This window comes from Giraffa tippelskirchi, chromosome 9 (genome assembly GCF_054371585.1).
Source record: "Giraffa tippelskirchi isolate mGirTip1 chromosome 9, T2T-mGirTip1v1.2.pri, whole genome shotgun sequence".
In the NCBI taxonomy this organism is placed as follows: domain Eukaryota; kingdom Metazoa; phylum Chordata; class Mammalia; order Artiodactyla; family Giraffidae; genus Giraffa; species Giraffa tippelskirchi.
The window spans coordinates 153,782,129-153,802,540 of NC_137283.1; the positions used below are offsets into that span (position 1 = coordinate 153,782,129).

Below are 20,412 nucleotides of genomic sequence, written 5' to 3' on the forward strand. Positions count from 1 at the left end.
ACTCACAGTGAATACAAAGTAATCTTTCATTTTTAAGATGCCTGAGCACAGGCACAAGATTATACTTCTGGCCCCTGGACTCCAGAACACCTTTCAGAGATCTTTTTTTTTTTTTTTTTTAAGAACACAAGTTAAAAATCAATAAATCAGTGAAATAAATTTTTGAAAATTATAGATAAGTTCCCGGTAGGCAATATGAATGTTTAAACAGTCTTATTAGTGTCACTTCTACTTTCTCTGCTGTTTGAACCAGCTGAGAGATAGCACAAAATGCATCAGCAAGGAGAAAAGTCAGCTTTATTACTGAAAAATACTTAGCTGATGTGACATAGGTATGCAATAATAATGGCTTCTTAATTATAAACCCAGAATGAAATACACTATCCCACAGGCCTGACCCACTGGCAACCCTCCCATGTGGGGACCAGTCCCTTTACCATTTGGAACCTGGATCACTGGAATGTAACATGTGTTCCCTTTTAGCAGCTGAATCTCAGAAAGAGATAGGAAAAGTGCCAGAGCTGTACATAACCAACTCTTTATCCTAAACACATAAACTGGATAAGTTACTCCTTTTGAAAAGAGTAAATGATGAAACAGAGAGATCAGTAGTGTTAAGGGTTACTGATGATTTACTCTCAAATTACACATTCAGAGGAAAGTCACAAATGCTGAAAATGACCACATGAACAATAGAAATGTGATGGGAGAAGAGGAATTGTCATTTTTCATCCCAAGGATAAAGTTATGTTGAGCTGTTTTTTTTTGATACAGATCAAATACATTTTTTAGATAATCAAATAAAATAAGTATTTTTCAGCGTCTCCTACGTGCTGGGTTTGGAAGAGCTGCAAGACTCAAATTCTCCCGGAGGGATTCTCTGTGTGTTAGAGGGAGGCACATGGATGAGTGAACAGACCCGGGGAAACTCCAGTTCTATCACTTACGGGCTTTATAACTTTGAGTAAAGCATCTGATCTCCGAGGCTTAGTTTGCTCATCTGTAAAATGGGGATGATAAAGCGCCTCTCCCCTCAATGTTATAAATTTGCTTAGTGCAACGCCAGGCCAGTAGCCAGTATAAATGAATGTTACTCTTCTCATGTATAAGAAAAAGTTTAGAAGGATGTTAGCTCAAATGCTATCTCCGGATTATAGCATTCCATTTGTTTTCCTTTGTGCTTTCCTGTATTATTTATTTTTACAATAAGCAAGCACCACATTTTTTAAAAAATCAAAAATACATTCTGAAGAAAATCTATATTTTTAAATTATTAAAAGGAAATTTCAAAAATGTTTCAACAACCACATAATAAGAAAAGTCTTTATGAAAAATAGATGCAAAACACCTACATACACACACCATAAAGGAATTAAATTTGACAGTTTTAAGAAACAGAAAACCACGATGAATAAAATTAAACACTAGCAGCCTGAGAAAAAATATTTGCAGTATCCATTTTAATCTCTAACAAGTCAATAAGAAAAACATGACCCAAAAATTGGCAAAAAGTAAAAACAAATTAATACAGAAGGCAATAAAACTCATCAAGGAGTACATTAAATTATTTTCAACCTATAGAGTAATCATTAAAATTTTAATTAAAATGATAATGACACATTATATATCATTCATAAATTGGTAGATATTTTAAAGTTTTTTGACAACAATTTTGCCTTATCATTGTCTATAGGAAAGTAGAAAAATAATTTAATTTTTCTCTAGCTTCACTGATCAAACTTTATTTTTATTAAGACTATTAGAAAAACGTCTTCCCATGCTACAAGTTTATGTTGAAATTGTAATGTAAATTTTTAATATTGTTAAATTTGGGGAAATTTCTATCAAATTTCTTTCTTATATGAGCTATAAGATTTATAAGGTAATTAGGTATAAATGTGATTTAATATATTAGAATATATAAAATACATGAGTTCACATATAGACATACTCATACCTGTGGTACTGCTACAAACTTGTTCTTTCAGAAGCAAGAATTCTGATAAATTTTATTCAAACAGTTGACATCAATATTATAGTCTATGAATAAAAGCATTTTATGTTGTATAATCAAATATAATAATAACAGAAAAGAGCCATTTTATTGGATATTGATAAAAATCAAATCCCTCATTTACAAAAATGTGTCCTGTGATTGGAAGACTTTTCCATAGACTAGCTTCTGGCTCTGATATTTAAAATTCATTTCTTCCTCATTCACATCCTGAAGTATTGTATCATTACATAACACCTTCATACCCTCTTTCCTTCTTTCACTTCTTCTCTCCCTCTCTTCTTTTCTGTCCCTTTATGAAACTTTGTTCTCTGCCTTCAACATTCTTCACATTTTTTGTCATACGGAAAGGCAGTTTCATCCACTTGCATGATTGGAAACACCATCTAGAGCTTGATGACTTATACATAAATTGCCCAGCTGAACTGCAAACATATATTCAGGTATAATAATCATGTTTCTTTTGTTACACAACATAATACACTCAAAACTGAACTCTCTATCAAAACCAAATCTCCTTTTCTTCTTCTCCTTCTCTGTTAAATAATGATATTACTACCTATCCACTCTTGAATGCTGGAATTTGGGAGTTCTATTTCACCCTTCCTCCTTTAGTCCCTATTTCTAAAAATATAATTAGCTTTTGCCTTTCTAATTATCTCAACTCTCCATTCGTTACATCTTCTTCAATGACGTTATTGGTTATTTTGCTATTACCGAGTGTGATGATGGCGATGGTCGTGGTGTTTGTGGTGCGTAAGAAAGAATAAGCACACTTGGAGAATCATTGCACTTGAGAGCCTAGAGCAGATTACAAACGTCCCAAAAAAAGGCTGGAAATGTAGTGATGGAACTTGAGAGAGAGGTTGTAAGTCAACTACATGGAATTGATAGGTTTAAATCATGGATTGTAAGAGAGTAAAACAAAGGAAAAGGAGCAAACTTGGTTCTCCTTAAAAAAAAATATGGTTCTGTTACCACATTCAATATAATGAGAAAATATCTCAAAATTCCCAGTATACTCCCAGCATGGGCACCTTTGAAAAGAAGATTAAAAACCTTTGCATGCCTACCTTGCTTTAGTACATGGTGGCTGAGTATATCAGCAATGCACATCCAGAAATACACATGGCACACAATGCAGTTACTGGACAGAAGGTAATTTCAGTTTTAAATGGAGCCGAGGGAAGGACAGAGAAAAGGGCTCAAACATTTGTACATCTCTCTATGCTTCGTTCTTCCACCATAAAAGAAGGTGATCAAATGATGTGGTCCTCAAAGCCCCTCTCAGATCTCACATCTCATCATTCCATGACTTTCTATGACCAAAGTTCCTTTCAATTTGACAACCGAATGACAAGGTGAACAGAAATATTCCATGTTCACTTTTACTTCAAAAGCCATTGGTTCCTGTAAAAAATTTGTTTCATCTTACCGTAAAAAAATAAAAACCCAAGCTCTTTTTCCTGTATTCAATTTCATTTACTGGTGCCCATCTTGTTCTGGATTCTATGCTGAATGGATAATCTATTATGGTTTTAAATTTTTCTGTTCATGCTGTCTTTCATATTATACTTGCATTGAGTGGTTATATGCACAATATCATCACCAAAAATTTTATGTTTGTTGCACTCAGTGCAGTAGACAATAATTCTACTGATGGTCTACACTCTCTAAAAATGTATAATCTACAGCACATGCTTGAGCTTCTTCAAAAAGCAATTTTCTAATATTGACATTGATAGAATTGTTTTATTATATTTTGAAGTTTTCTTTGTTGTTCCTTCAATATTAAAGAAATGCCTAGGGATATATCATAATTTGATATTAGTGGTAACACATTTGATAATTTTTTATGTCCAAAACTTTCAGATTCTAAAATAAGAGAATTTCCTTTTCTCTTAGCCCTCTCAAATTTGAAAGCTAAAGTGTTTCTAAATTTTAAAAACCAGTCCTTTAGAATAAAAATAAAACATTATTATCTATGAAGCAAAGGCTGAGGTAGATGTTCTAATACTGTTTTTCAAGTAGTTTGGTCTAAAGAGATAAAAATCAATATTTCAGGAAATAAAAATCTAAAGTCACAGATAAGAATATTTCATTCAATGACGATGGTTTACACACATCAGAGGATTTAGCATCATAATATTTTTCTATAATACATCAATGTTATCTATCACAGAATATGGGAATCAAGAAAAACATGTTTTTTTCATATAAACTTTTGATGAGGTAAATGTGCTGGAGTAAAGTTTTCATAAATCAAAAACACAAAAAGCAGGAAATAAGCAGTTTCAAAAGGCATAATGCAAAAAATTATTAAACAGAGCCTCTTGGCCATAACGGAAGACTCTCCTTCCATTTTCTTTCCTCTGCACTGATGTGCCTCCCTGTTCTCTCCCAATCCTCCACCTCAGTTTCCCATTCCAACAAGAGGATTTGAAGAGCCTTTTAAAATGCATGCAATAAAATAAGAGAAATGAGAAAGAAAACAGGCAAATCGGAAGCCAAAAGAGAATGAAATGATGAGATTAGCCGAAGACTCAGTACAAAGGAAATATATTGGATTCTAGTGCCTTTAGAATTCTATGCAATTATTAAAAGGAGCCACACATTTTACTCTGATTTTTTCTAGCACCAAATGCAAAAATAAAGACAGGATCAGTTATTCATTTCACATTTTCAATTTATATAGTACATCCACTGCCTGAAGAAAGCAGATTTTTGTCGCTGTTCCATCTGAAGGCTATTTTTTCCTTGAATTGTCATTAATGGGACATAGAGTAGGAAGAAAGTAGGAATACAGAGAATAACAGTGAAAAAAAAGGTGTAGATAAAGAGAGAGCACCACTCAATCAAAAAGACCCATGGTTGTTACCCTCTGGTGATACAGGGGCAGAAAGAGGCAGTGTGTCTTTGTTTAATTTCCTGTAAACCTAGCTTGGTCTTCTCTTCTGAGGCAAATTAGCAAACAATAGTTACTTTCCTGCCTGCAGGGCTCAGAGATCTGAGAATACTCTTGCCTCCTTTTGCTAATATAAACTCATTGGAAATCTGGTCACTGAATTGGACATGGAAAAACAGACTGGTTCCAAATAGGAAAAGGAGTATGTCAGACTGTATATTGTCACCCTGCTTATTTAACTCATAAGCAGAGTACATCATGAGAAACGCTGGGTTGGAGGAAGCACAAGCTGGAATCAAGATTGCCGGGAGAAATATCAATAACCTCAGATATGCAGATGACACTACCCTTATGGCAGAAAGCAAAGAAGAACTAAAGGGCCTCTTGAAGAAAGTGAGAGAGGAGAGTGAAAAAGCTGGCTTAAAACTCAACGTTCAGAAAACTGAGATCATGGCATCAGGTCCCATTACTTCATGGGAAATAGATGGGGAAACAGTGGAAACAGTGGCTGACTTTATTTTTCTGGGCTCCAAAATCACTGCAGATGGTGACTGCAGCCATGAAATCAAAAGATGCTTGCTCCTTGGAAGAAAAGCTATGACCAACCTAGACAGCATGTTAAAAAGCAGAGACATTACTTTGCCAACAAAGGTCCGTCTAGTTAAGGCTATGGTTTTTCCAGTAGTCATGTATGGATGTGAGAGTTGGACTATAAAGAAAGCTGAGCGCAGAAGAATTGATGCTTTTGAACTGTGGTGTTGGAGAGGACTCTTGAGAGTCCCTTGGACTGCAAGGAGATCCAACCAGTCCATCCTAAAGGAGATCAGTCCTGGGTGTTCATTGGAAGGACTGATGTTAAAGCTGAAACTCCAATACTTTGGCCACCTCATGCGAAGAGCTGACTCATTGGAAAAGACCCTGATGCTGGGAAAGATTGAGGGCAGGAGGAGAAGAGGACAACAGAGGATGAGATGGTTGGATAACATCACCAACTCAATGGACATGGGTTTGGGTGGACTCAGGGAGCTGGTGATGGACAAGGAGGCCTGGCATGCTGCAGTTCACGGGGTCGCAAAGAGTCAGACATGACTGAGTGACTGAACTGAACTGAACTGAACGTAAGATCACTTGAAATAAATGTAAATGAAATGTTTTAGAATATTTTATAGTAAAGTGAGAAATCTCCTGTTTGCTCCACTAAGCTAGTGGAGAACTTAACAGAAAATAATAAACTAATATATGGTCTCTTTCTGTGTTAATGCCTGATGAAAGTGTATCATAGGTTTTGGTTGTTTTCAAACTTTCTCTCTCTCTCTCTCTCTCTCTCACACACACACACACACATACACACACACATTTGCCTGAGACAACAGAACAGTCTAGATAATAAAAGAGAGATTCAGGTGGATACTCGTGTGTCTACTTTCTTCTTCTAAATAATAATCTGAAATGTAGGACAAGTGACTTTATGTCATTGGATTTATGCAATTAATCATGAGTATCAAAAGATGACACTCTGAGGTTTTTTCTTCCATTAAAACTGTGAATTTTTCTATGTGAGAGTAAGTGGATATAAAAGTCATGACAGATGTGAAAAAGTATCCAAGCACAATGCTGAACATAGAAAAGGGGCTAATTGAATCCTTGCAGAGTTAGATAGCTTTCCTCTTCACAGATAAACAGCAAAAGAAAAAAAAAAGAAAAACTCCATTAGTCAAAAACATCAAAGGGCAGAAAATGAGCCCCCCAAAAGGTAAAAACATCCTATACATCCCAGTTGGTTCTATTGTGAACTCCTAAAATAGGTAGAGAGCAGTGTGAAGCACCTGATGGTACACAAAACTGACAAGATGGATTCTGGAATATGGGTGGGGTAGGTGTATGCTAAGAGTGTCTGATTCTTTGCGACCCCTTATGACCCCATGAACTGTAGCCCACCAGGCTCTTCTGTCCATGAGATTATATAGGCAAGTATACTGGAATGGGTTGCCATTTCCTCCTTCAGGGGATTTTCCAAACCCAGAAGTCAAACCTGCATCTCTTCTGTCTCCTGCATTGGCAGATGGATTCTTGACCACTGAGCCACCAGAAAAGTTCATCCTCTTTTCATGCATCCTTGATCTTTTTTGTTTCTGGACAAAGACAGGGTCATCACAACTCAAGAATTAAATCAAAAACACAATAGCATAACAAAAGGTTTACAAAGCCTGTCTCACTGCAAAAGTAATTAATTCAGGGTGCCTTCATTTCCCACATGTGGGTCAAAATTCCATGAGGTTTTGGTAAGTGGTAATCATTGGGGAAATAGCTTGAAGAATGGGATTGAAGATAAATAAGAATTATAGGCACAAACAAGGAAGGACATTTATAAACAAAAGATATGTATGGAGCACAGGAGAATAGGTGAGCTGCCCATGAAATGGGCTTCCTGATGCCCTTTCCCTAACATATCACCTGAAAGCTCCATAAAAATCACTCTGCTGGATCAATCATTGAAGGTTCTGAGAATTTTTTTAGATAGTTGTATGGCAATTCATTTGGATTCATATTGCGAATAAGCTACTAGGTCACTTAGAACAAAATTTCAAAAATACATACTAGGAAAATTTCTGTAGGATAACTAGGAAGGAGAAAAAAAGCTTGGCCCACTACCTAGAGGCAAAAGACCCAAATCAGTGACTATAGCAGGAATGATCAACATGAGCAAGGCCCTATAGTCCAGGGGAGACACTCTGGGAATATGTCACCTATCCCTCCCAGTTTGTTTTGTCCACTTAGCCACCAAATTCATCTGTGACCCAGTAAGAAGCAAAAGGCCCAAAGGATGGGTGAAGGATTGTGTGTTGACATCTAGGAGTTCGACTCAGACCCACCCAGGTAAACCAAACAGCAAAGGTGACCCTTCCTTTGGCTCCCTTCTTTGGCATGCTTGGTAACTCTGGTGTGTATACTCCTATAGCTTGTAGTGTGAGTCGAATCATTCATGTCACTTTCCAGGGGCAGTGTTCATACCACCACATAGAACAGAACAAAATGAAAAGCTCATGTTTGCTGGATAGCATGACCCCTTTTCTGATCAGATTCTCTCTTTAGATTGAAGCCTCTGAAGCTATACTGGAGGCAATTGGAATTCTCAGACCTTTAGTCTTGTATTATTCTTTCACATATTTTGGAAACTGCTGAACTCCTTTTTATATGTTGCTGTGATTCAAAGTGTGAGTAACTGAGATAAGAATACTGCCTATCTTTAGAGGAAGGATCTTTTGAATAAATGGAGAAAGTTAAACATCATTGTTCCCATAAGATGCCAACTGAAATAACTTTTATAGATAAATACTCACTTTTCCTTTTATGATGTGAGACCCTAATTTTGTTTCACAAAACATCTCATTCTAAAGGAGGAAAGGCTTTTTTAATGGAAATAATCATACATTAATAAGCATGTAGGGCTAAGATGAGCCTGAAGAAAAGGTTAGAAGTAGGATGAGTCATAAACTGACAGTAAAGAAACTGATTATTTAACATAAAACATTGTACTAAAGATAAGCTGTGGAATGTACGTCTACTGACTGAGACGGTGACTAATGCAGTCGAGCGTGCTATGGTATAGCTAGCAAGGTTTTGAGAGGTTGGTTTTTTTTTTTTCCTTTCTGCTTTGAAGGAGAAATTTCTTCTAATAAACAACATCAAAAAGTTTAAAACTTCTTGAGCATCAAGGTCAATTACTCAAACGTCTTAAAAGTCATATTTTTTTTCATTTTTGTTTCTTTACTTCAGAAGATTTGGATTGGGAAGATCCCCTGAAGAAGGGAATGGCAATTCCCTCCATTAATCTTGCCTGGAGAATCCATAGACAGAGGAGCCTGGCGGGCTACAGTCCATGGGGTCACAAAGAGTCAGACATGACTGAAGCGACTTAGCACACAATCAAATTGGTTTACCTCCTCGAGTTCAATGACTTTCTCCATCTTCTCCCTTTTACATCTTTTGAAACTTCTAAAGCAAGTCAAAAGGCCCCAAATCTGAAAATGGGTAGTGTTTCTGGCAGTAATGACACTTCTACAGTTATTTTGTTGTTGTTCAGTCACTAAGGCATGTCCGACTCCATGGACTGTAGCCCCGCAGGCTCCTCTGTCCATGGAATTCTGCAAGCAAGAGCACTGGATTGGTGGTCAGTTCCTTCTTCAGGGGATCTCCCCAACCCAGAGATCAAACCCATGTCTCCTGCATTGGCAGGCAGATTCTTTACTACTGAGCCACCTGGCAAGCCCACATATATATATACACTCTTGCACAATTACATTGCTCCATAGTTTTAGCTATATATCTGAAAATTTCTCTTCCTTACTTAGAATTAAATGTATTATTACCCTCTTTGTGGATACTTGACTGAGTGCTCCCTGAGTCTATTACACTTATCACAGTGCCTGGCACATTTTTTTTAAAAAGACCAATAAATCAGTATGGCAGCTATTATTATAACCATTTTACAGATAGCAAAACGGATAAGTAGAGAAATGATATACTTAGCCCATAGGCACATGATTATAAATGGCCAACCTAACACTCTGAAAGAGTTCCTTTATATCTAATCTCAGATGCATTCCACTAATCCTTGCGATTGTTTTTGCTTTGGTTTTAGGAGGGCTGTTTGGTTTTTGTCTTTTAGTTTTGAACTTTTTTACTACAAACTTCATTGCCTTTCACATTGATGGGGTTTTTTTCTGACTCTGCCACTGCTTTTCCCTCATCTGCTAGGTACACCAAAATGAAGACTGCCACCAACATCTATATTTTTAACCTTGCTCTGGCAGATGCCCTAGCAACCAGTACCCTGCCTTTCCAGAGTGTCAATTACCTGATGGGAACATGGCCGTTTGGAACCATCCTGTGCAAGATTGTGATCTCCATAGACTATTACAATATGTTCACCAGCATATTCACCCTCTGCACCATGAGCGTGGATCGCTACATCGCAGTCTGCCATCCTGTCAAGGCCCTGGATTTCCGCACCCCCCGTAATGCCAAGATTGTCAACATCTGCAACTGGATCCTCTCTTCAGCCATTGGTCTGCCTGTGATGTTCATGGCAACGACAAAGTACCGGCAAGGTGAGTGATGCTCTGGGCCTGGGGGACGGAAAGTGTACAGATAGATATGTTGGTGCCGTCATGAGCCAAGCAGAATTTACAGAGTGGCCCAGTGCTGTGAAAATAGGAATTTTCCCCTAAAATTTTAAGTCCAGTGAACATTTTAGAGAGAATATAAACCAAAATCTATTCATTCCTGATTCCTCTGCACTTGCTTCATCAAAACAATGGCAGCATAAGAACACAGATCTTTAAAGAGTAATTAGAGCTTAGACCCAAAGAACATTAGGTGGAGGCTTGTTTGAAAATGTCAAGTGACTGCCTACATGACAAGTGTATCTTTTTAGACCTCATTTCAGAATGATAAACCACCCATCAAAAAGAGGAGTTAAGGGCATTTCCTAGTGGTCCATTGCTTAGGACTTGGCACTTTCACTGTGGTACCATGGGTAGGGAAACTAAGATCCCACAAGCGCCTCAGGCAGCCAAAAAAAGAAAGAAAAAAAAGTGGGGAAGGTACCCAGTAGCTGGAAACTCCTATAGAGTCTGGACAGTGATTATATTTTCATGTCAACTTAGACTCCATAGAGAATCGAGCTCATGGTGAGAGATACACAGTGACATCAAAGTGGACAACCAAATGACATATTTGGAAAAAATCAACAGAGATCTGAGTTTTTTCCCATGAATTCTTTAAATCTTCCTTCCCCGATTTGTGTATCAATAGCCACAAGTTAACTCAGGTCAAGGCTATAAATTAGAAAGCAAAATGGCAATATTAATACCTGATGATAGCATTAAATGTTGCTGCTAATTCTTCCTTATAATTCTTTTTCTCTAGGTTCCATAGATTGTACACTAACATTCTCTCACCCAACGTGGTACTGGGAAAACCTGCTGAAAATCTGTGTTTTCATCTTTGCCTTCATCATGCCTATCCTCATCATTACAGTGTGTTATGGGCTGATGATTTTACGCCTCAAGAGCGTCCGCATGCTCTCTGGCTCAAAAGAAAAGGACAGGAACCTTCGAAGAATCACCAGGATGGTGCTGGTGGTTGTGGCTGTGTTCATTGTCTGCTGGACGCCCATTCACATCTACGTCATCATTAAAGCCTTGATCACAATCCCGGAAACTACTTTCCAGACCGTTTCCTGGCACTTCTGCATTGCTCTAGGTTATACCAACAGCTGTCTGAACCCCGTCCTTTATGCATTTCTGGATGAAAACTTCAAACGATGTTTCAGAGAGTTCTGTATCCCAACTTCCTCCACCATTGAGCAGCAAAACTCCACTCGAATTCGTCAGAACACCAGAGACCACCCCTCCACAGCCAATACGGTGGATAGGACTAACCATCAGGTATGCAGCTTTTAGGACTGGGTGTACCTCCTGAGGATGACATAAAAATTACAGGGCTTTTTTTAAAGTCCAAGATTAGAATACATTAGAAGTGGGCGAGTAACTCGGGGGTTGAGGTCAGTACGAGGAGGGAGGGAGGAGAGGAGGAAATTATGATCACTGTGGCCAAGGGACACTTCATTATATAAACTGCGCTCTGTGTATTTTGCACATAATCATTTAGATATAGAGACATTCCAATTAGAAATCCATAAATCTGCTAGAAATCTGTGTCTCTGCAGCCTTTTCATCTATGCAAGATTAATGATTTCAGCACATTGAAGAAGAGATCCTAATCTAGAATTCTGATTTCCCCTAATGTTAGGTGTTTCATGCATATCATTCCAACATCCTTGTCACTTCTGTTTTTAGCTTAATATAATGGTTTTATTTCTTGTTCACCAGAATACAGAGCCCAGCATAGGACACACTGCCTTCCTTCAGCTCACGGGTATTCCACCAGGAATAGATGGCCTTTATAATTGGTGGGCTTCCCTGATGGCTCAGATAGTAAAGAGTCTGTCTGCAATGCAGGAGACCCGGGTTTGACCCCTGGGTTGGAAAGATCCCCTGGAGAAGGAAATGGCAACCCCTCCAGTATGCTTGCCTGTAAAATCCAGACAGGAGAGTCTGGCGGGCTATAGTCCATGGGGTCACAAAGAGTCAGACAGGACTGAAGCGACTAACATGATGATGACGAAGATCAGCGTGGGGATGAGGAGAGAGAGAGAGAGAGACAGGGGAAGGAGCACAGCCTCTTACCTGCCTTAACCTTGACATAGCACATCTGATTTTCAACTACAATCCTTTGGCCCAAACTGGTCACAAAGCCCTAACCAAGGGCAAGGGAGGCAGGGAAATTTAGCAGGGGGTGTAGAATTAAGTGACCATTCACTCTGCCACAGAGCTTCCGTGGCATCTACCTCTCTCCCCAAGCAAAGTCCCTGTCACTTCTCTAAAGCCAGTCCTGCTCTGGTTCTGTGGTGGCAGAGAAAGCAGCAGCATTTTGCCCACTGTGGTAATGGGGGCGATGTTCCCAGTGTCACAGAAAAGGAGAAAAGAAAGTCAAATGGCCACCTTTACTTTGTTAAGTCATTGGCTTGTAAATTTCCATACCTGAACTCAAATCTATTGCTTCTTAGGACTAAATTAGTTTTTTATTTAATAAATAAATAATTAGTATTTATTAATACTAATTAATATTAGTATTAGTTATAAAAAATAGTTATAAACTAATATAAAATATTAGTTATAAACTAAATTAGTTTTATAACAGACTGTAGCCCACCAAGCTCCTCTGTCCCTAGGATTTCCCAGGCAAGAATATTGGAGTGGGTTTTCCATTTCCTCCTCCAGGGGATCCCTCTGAGCCAGGGATCAAACCCACGTCTCCTGCGTTGGCAGGTGGATTCTTTACCGCCAACCCACCTGGGAAGCCCAGTCAACATGCCCCTTGAGGTTAATATCATAAGGAGTGACTATTTCCTGGAAGATGTATCCCTACACATAAAAGAGTACAGATGGGTGCCTGCATGGAAGAGGCCAGATTTACACACAGCAGTATAATCACACAAGAAATCAAAAAAGAGAAAAGAGAAAAACATCTGTCTCTAAGCTACTATTGTCTGTTCAGCCTCCAGTTTCGAAAATTTGGCCTCTGACTTGTTAGGTAAATCAGTCACTTACTTATCAATGTAAGCAAGTAAATTTCCAAATAATGGTGCTGGCATCCCCCAAAGCATGGCTTATGTAATTTTATAACACAGAGCTCAAATTCAAACTCCCTATGAAAGTAAATCCTTATGTCAGAAGCTTAGGTAAAGTTTCTAGGATCAGGGAGCAGCCGTGGGAACAGATGGCTTCATAAAAATCACCCGGAAGCCAAATCAAGAGGTGAAAAGGAGAGCCTGACTTCCTTAAGATGCAGCTGCTTGTCTCTGCTTCCTCTTCTCCCACTACCGCCACCCAACCCACCCAATCCAGGCTCACCCTTCTAATTGACCGCAGGACTAATGCAATATGGCCCAGATGGATCTGCCATGGGGGCATTAATCCTCATACCCTCAATATTAAATCACGCTCAGATGATCCCAGGAACTGGCAAGCCCTAGGGAGCATGAGGTAATGATGGCAGACCCACTTCCAACCAAAGGGAAATGATTAACTTATTATGTCTCATGTCTAATTCCATTTCCGAAAGGAAAGCCAGAAAGAAATGTTTTCCTACTCTGCTCTTTTCTTTTTTTTTTCCTTCATCATCAGACCTCTAAGCCTGTTCCTTTTGCTAAGCAGTGCTCCTTCTCAGTAGCTATGGAAATCTTATGAATAACTTCAAGAGGGTAGGCATTTAAATAGACTTTTCTCTAAGGTGAAGATAATACATTAAAGAATACAACTTCAAACTCTCGGTCCTAAACTATGATTCAAATATTTCACATTGGAGAAATATATTTCCATTGAAGCAAGATGATGGCCGTTACAAAGGATTAGTTCTTTCTCCTTAAGCACCGGTTCATATCTTCCCTCTCCTTTGGAGTGTGGGTATTGGTCTTATACCCTGGACCACTGCCGGGGCTTCTTGTCATATCTGATCCTCTCAGCATCCTTCACTTGCTTTGCTCTCCTGGCAATACAGCTCCTGGCCTGTCTGCTGGAGCGTCTTTCCTGAGCTCACTATGAATGTCCCCCAGCTGTCCTGCCACTGCCCTTGAGTCCCCTCCAAATCCTGCATTTCCACATCAGTGTTGTCCTTGCACAGCCAGAGAGAGGAGAAAAGAAACTAATTAGGGAAGCTCTGTTCTGAGTAACTAAAAGGTTTGCCTTAAAAATACATCCAATTAGGGCTTATCTTCATTGCTGCCTCTATGAAGCAGCATCAGTGTCAGGTAACAGCAGAAGCACATTAGCCCCGGAGCTGCCTGCTTTCCCAAAATGCCCAGCTGGGAGAGCTGGACACAGAAGAGCCGCTGCTGGGGAAAGAGGAAAAGACACACTGACATATCTGAAAGTTAAGATAAATCAAAGATCCCTTTCACTAATCTCCACTGTAGTGTCATCATTAGAATCAAGACAGTTACACACATACATCTAGAACAATATATGAGCCTTTGATGATCACTTCAATAATATATCAAAAAGGTAAAATTATTTGAGGAAAAAACTGGAGACTTTATGGCTGTGTCTATGTGGGGTTAGTGGTTCAGAATCTGCTTGCCAACGAAGGAGGCACAGGCGACATGGGTTTGATCCCTTGGTCGGGAAGATCCCCTGGAGGAGGAAATGGCAATCCACTCCGGTATTCTTGCCTGGAAAATCCCATGGACAGAGGAGCCTGTCAGGCTACAGTCCATGAGGCCACAAAGAATCCGCCACAACTGAGCAATTGAACACAGAATACATGGGACATAGTTCATTAGTTTACAAATTCAGCATCTGACAGACAGAATTTGTTCTTTCTTTTTTTGTTCTTTTTTTAACTCATGAGCCATCACGTTATGAGACAAAGCTAATTGGATTCGTATTAACTTTTTAACTGTTTGTTTTAAATCTATACCATTGCAGATATTTATGTCCTGACTCTGTCTTGTGTTATTCTATCTATGTCACATCTCAAGCACATTAGTCAACTTCATATTCTGCAGATCAGAGATCCAATATCAAACCTTCCCAGGGTGTCTGTATTCTGACAACTGTATACTGAGACCATGTCCATACAACGCAAAGTCAAGTGGAGAGGTGGCAGTTATCAAGGTAATTCAAAAAGCCTTATAAGAAAGTTTTGTGCCCTGAATAAACTTTGAGTCATACTTATACTGATAGGTAAGGGCTACTTGGTCAGTTCTGGCTGCATAACAAATCATTCCAAAATTTATTGGCTGAAAGAAGCCATTTACTTAGTTTACAATTGTATTGATGAGTGATTTGGGCTGGGCTAAGATAGACAATTCTCCCCAGTCTTAGCTGGGCTGTCAGCCCGCTGATCTAGTGGCCATAGTGAGAATGGCTGGCTCTTCATGGATCCGCATCTTCTGTCATTCATGTTAGCCCAGGCGTGTTCCCACGGTGATCACAGGTTCCAGATTCAAACGATGGGAAAACAGACTCCACCTATTGATGTTCAGAGCTGCAGTCACATTGCAAAGGGATGTGGATGTAGGGAGGGAAGTCATTGTGGCCACATTTGATCACTATCCACAGTAGCACATGCTGCCTGGGACAGGCAAGTCATAGCTTCCTGACAGGACAAACCACATCTGCCTCACTCTTCCTTGTACCTCCAATATCTGAATATATGAAAGATCTCAGAGGGCTCTTGGTATTTTAAGAGATATGGAAGGGTCCAGAATGATTCTTTCCTTGGAACTGATTGCAAGCTAAAGGATCGTGTGACACCCTGACTTATTTCATACTTACCCTTCAATAAGAGGAAAATATTCCCAGGAGGGATTCTTCATTTTTTTCTCTCCAGCCTTTAGTCCTCTAATCCAGTTACACCTTTCAAAAATTTTCTTACACTTATGCTTGTCTTCTAATTTTAAATAAATGCTAGTGATGAGGAAATCAAGACCCAGACTCAGTGCCCTAAAGAGATCATGCCCTGGCTCATTGTGGGGGAAAAAAAAAAAGATACGCTCATATTCTTTTGTGCATTCCAGGGTCCAGCCTACTGCTCCACCGTAATGCATGATTTATGTTCAGCTTGTTGTCTTTATGTCTTCTAGATCTTTGTTAGGTAGACTTAGGCAAAGGTATTCATTTTCCATTTGCTGTCAGTGCAGTTTAATTTCTTTGTACATGTACCATCCTGTTGTTGTCCTCATTGGATTCTACTTGGTTTCAAAACACTTCCATCGTTTGCTCAAATCGGTCCAGGCCCAGCTCAGACCTGAGACATCGGCCACTACTGACCTGCCTTCCTGTGTGGTTTCCACTCCAATCACATTTTCAAATGAATTTTTGTTTTGACAAAAGATTAATTTTTAATGTATAACAATATATTGGAAAAGATAATTCTAATATACTACTGGATTATTATTAATATTCAGAGTTTGTATTAACTATAACTATAATATTAATAATAATGGTATCTTACTAATATGATAGCATGCAGATTAAAAAGTACTTTTATCATATCAGCTTCTAATAATAACCCTAATGGGTAAACATGAAAAAAATAAATGTTCAGGGAGAAATTATACAATATCAAACCATCAGTAAGAGGTAAAACTCAGACAGACATGTAGAATTATAATATTTCTTAACTTTTTATTTTGTGCTGGAGTATCAACAATGTTGTAATAGTCTCAGGTGGATAACAAAGGGACTCAGCCATACATATGCATTTATCCATTATCCCCCAAACTCCCCTCCCATCCAGCCTGCTACACAGCACTAAGCAGAGTTCCCTGTGCTATACCGCAGGTCCTTGCTGGTTATCCATTTTAAATACAGCAGTGTGTACATGTCCATCCCAAACTCCCTGACTATCCCTTCCCTTCCACCTTCCCCTCAGCGACCATAAGTTCATTCTCTGGGAGTCTTTTCCTGTTTTGTAAATGAGTCTGTTTGTATCATTTCTTTTTAGATAGAATTCTAATAGGAATCCAAAGCTTTCCTCTGTTATCCCACAAAACATCATTGTGCACTCAAATATTAGGGTATGGCCTCAAACAGAAGATTTAAAGCTTTACTATGAGCTCCAGAATAATTTGGGGGGAACTCTAAGAAAGATTGGTTCACTGAGTCAGGGTAGGGTCCAAAAATCTGAATGTTGAATAAAGCACTAAACTGAAAACTCCGAATTAAAATATGACTTTATCCAAACATTATCACAGTTACTGGTGTGTCTAACTTGAGTAACCCATTCAGTCAAGATGACTGGCACAGTGTTTTTCACCAAATGAATCTTGTGTTTAGCAAAATGATATAGATATCCTTTGACAAAGCCTTATCAATCAGTGAGTCCTATAGGAGAAAGTAATACAACAGTGATAAAGCTAATATTATGTTACTTCCTGCTAACTCCTCATTGATATGGCAAGCCCATTCCTAAACCCTTGGGTTACTATTTTTAAAATAGTTTCTTTACATTTTAATCAAAGCAGCAGGTTAAGAAATGACCTACTTTGCATTTGTATTAACTATAAAATTATATTATCCCTAGCTAAACTAAAAGTGGAAGCCTAATTTGTCAAATCAACTACATCATTCTCAAAAGTCGGCTCTCAATTTTTTTTACAAGATGTCTGTGGAGAGCCAATTTAAGATGGGAAAGTATTTCAATTCCATGACAAAAGCCCCCAAATGAGAATAGCTCACAAAATTACCACACTTGACTACATTAATGCATATTTTATGAATGGGGTTAAAGTGGCTATACTTGCAATTCTTTGATTTAAAAGGAAAACAGTTGCAGTTATGAGTGTATGTGTGTGAGAGAGAGAGCATACATGTGCATGATATAGTTGTACCTCTATGCATGTGTAGTACTAAAGTATATCTAAGTTTAAAATGAATACCACCTTTCATAAGTAGCAGAAGAAATAGTTATGTTTCTGTAAATTGCCCACAGTCTGGGAAAAGAAAATATTGTATACTTGGAAATATATTTATTCCCACAAAATATTTGGCTATTAGTAATAACTGACCTGAATAGACATTTCTCCAAAGAAGATATACGGATGGCCAACAGGCACATGGAAAGATGCTCAACACCACTAAGTATTAGAAAACTGCAAAGTAAAACTACAATGAGATATTATTTCACATAAATCAGAATGATCATCAAAGTCTGCAAACAATAAATGCTGGGGAAGACATGGAGAAAAAGGAACCCTCCTCCTACACTGCTGGTGAGAATGTAAATTGGTACAGCCACTATGGAGAACAGTACGAGGTTCCTTTAAAAAACTAAAACTAGAGTTCTCATATGATCCTGCAATCCCACTCCTGGGCACATATCCAGACAAACTCTAATTCAAAATATACATGCACTCCAATGTTTATTGCAGCACTATCTATAGTAACATAAAACATGGAAGTAATCTAAATGTACATTAAGAGATGAATGGATAAAGATGTGGTATATATATACAGTGGAATATCATTCAGCCACAAAATGGAAGAATTAAATTAACACCATTTGCAACAACATGGATGGACCTAGAGATGATCATACTAAGTAAAATAAGTCAGTAAGAGAAAGACAAATAGCATATATATCACTTACCTAAAAATGATACAAATGAAAGTGACAGTCGCTCAGTCGTGTCCAACTCTTTGCGACCCCATGGACTATATAGTCCATGGAATTCTTCAGGCAAGAATACTGGGTGGATAGCTTTTTCCTTCTCCAGAGGATCTTCCCAACCCAGGGATCGAACCCAGGTATCCTGCATTGCAGGCAGATTCTTCACCAGCTGAGCCACAGGGAATGTATTTACAAAACTGGAACAGATTCACAGACAGAGAAAACAAATGTATGGTTATCAAAGTGGATAACAGGAGACAGGAGACAAATTAGGAGTTTGGGAGTAACATATACCCACTACTATATGTAAAGTAGATAAATAACAAGATCTACTGTACAACACAGGGAACCATATTCAATATCCTGTAATAAGCTATAATGGAAAAGAATCTGGAAAAGAAATATGTGTGTATGCATATATAACTGAAACACTTTGCTGTACACTTGAAACTAACACAAAATTGTAAATTAACTATACTTCAGTTAAAAATGGCTAAAAAAAAAAGAAGAAGAAAACAGAATTACAATATTTGCTTTTGGATAAATTTAAATTTATCTAAAATAAGACCATTAGAAATAACATTTATTAACCAGTTTGTATCCAGTGTATGTTATTTAATCATATAAGGTGTGAATTATCTCTACAGTTGAGGAAATCAATGTTTAAGGAATTAACACACTCAAGGTCATAGGTAAAAAGTAGTGGCTGAGGAATGAATCCAGTTGAAGTTGATATTATAAACCTTTTAATTAACATACCCTACTCTCCTCCCAGTCTATTTTCCCCTTCACTCAGTGGTGGCTTTGAGAACTAGATTATAGCATTTATATACTGACAGTTTGAATGCCATAAGACTTTTATACAGGTTTGTTTAGATGTACTCATAGTGCATTTTTGTATATGTGTGTAAAAGTAAGCAGTCAAATGATGTTTAATGACTAGCATAGAGAATTAGAATTCAGTAGTGGGAATTTCATTTGACTCATTTGAAAAGACCCTGATGCCAGGAAAGATTGAAGGCAAGAGGAGAAGGGAACGACAGAGGATGAGATGGTTGAAAGGCATCACAGACTCAACGGACATGAGTTTGACTAAACTCCGGGAGTTGGTGATGGACTGCAGTTTGCTGCAGTCCATGGGGCTGCAAAGAGTCGGACACAACTGAGCAACTGAACTGAACTGAATGGGAATCTCTAATTTTCTAAGCCTAGAGACATAAGGATTCCCTTGCCACTGGCAGTCTTAAAAGTCCAAACATTTTGCCTGCATGAAAGGGGATGTTATAAAAATTCAAGTGTTAAGATTTGATATTTAGGGAATCAGAACAAATGACTCTTTCATAAGCTTTTTAGTTTTTACAAGTTCCACTGAGTTCTTACAGAACACTATTACAGTGAAATGTTAATATGTGGTCCATGAAAAAATAGGTTTTAGGCAAATATTCAGAAATGTTGCATATCTTATATCGGTCATGGGGACTGATACTGTGAATTAGCATTTTAAAGGCTCTGAAAAGCCCTATTGTGTGTTTATGTGTATGTGTGTGTGTTGCATTTAGTTATATATAGGTACTCACATCTTGTTTTTAAGCTAAACTTTTCAAACGTATCTGAATACAGTCTCAGTTTTTTTGTTTTTTTTTTTTTAATTGAGCTTCCCTGGTAGGTCAGCTGGTAAAGAATCCTGCAATGCGGGACTCCCCGGTTCAATTCCTGGGTCAGGAAGATCTGCTAGAGAAGGAATAGGCTACCC

General features: G+C 38.3%; 1 protein-coding gene across 5 annotated transcripts in view; it reads left to right on the plus strand.

Annotated features, from left to right (window-relative positions):
* OPRM1 (opioid receptor mu 1) overlaps positions 1 to 20,412 on the plus strand; it is a 51,000-nt gene that overhangs the window by 23,018 nt on the left and 7,570 nt on the right. For 2 of the 5 annotated variants that reach the window (XM_081530345.1, XM_081530346.1), the window contains exons 2-3: positions 9,678 to 10,030; positions 10,851 to 11,371. In XM_081530345.1, the coding sequence (XP_081386471.1) occupies positions 9,678 to 10,030; positions 10,851 to 11,371 (874 nt within the window). Of the gene's footprint in view, positions 1 to 8,105; positions 8,135 to 9,677; positions 10,031 to 10,850; positions 11,372 to 15,024; positions 15,161 to 20,412 lie in introns of those variants that run through there. The other 3 variants (XR_014065524.1, XR_014065523.1, XR_014065525.1) reach the window with 3 other exon arrangements.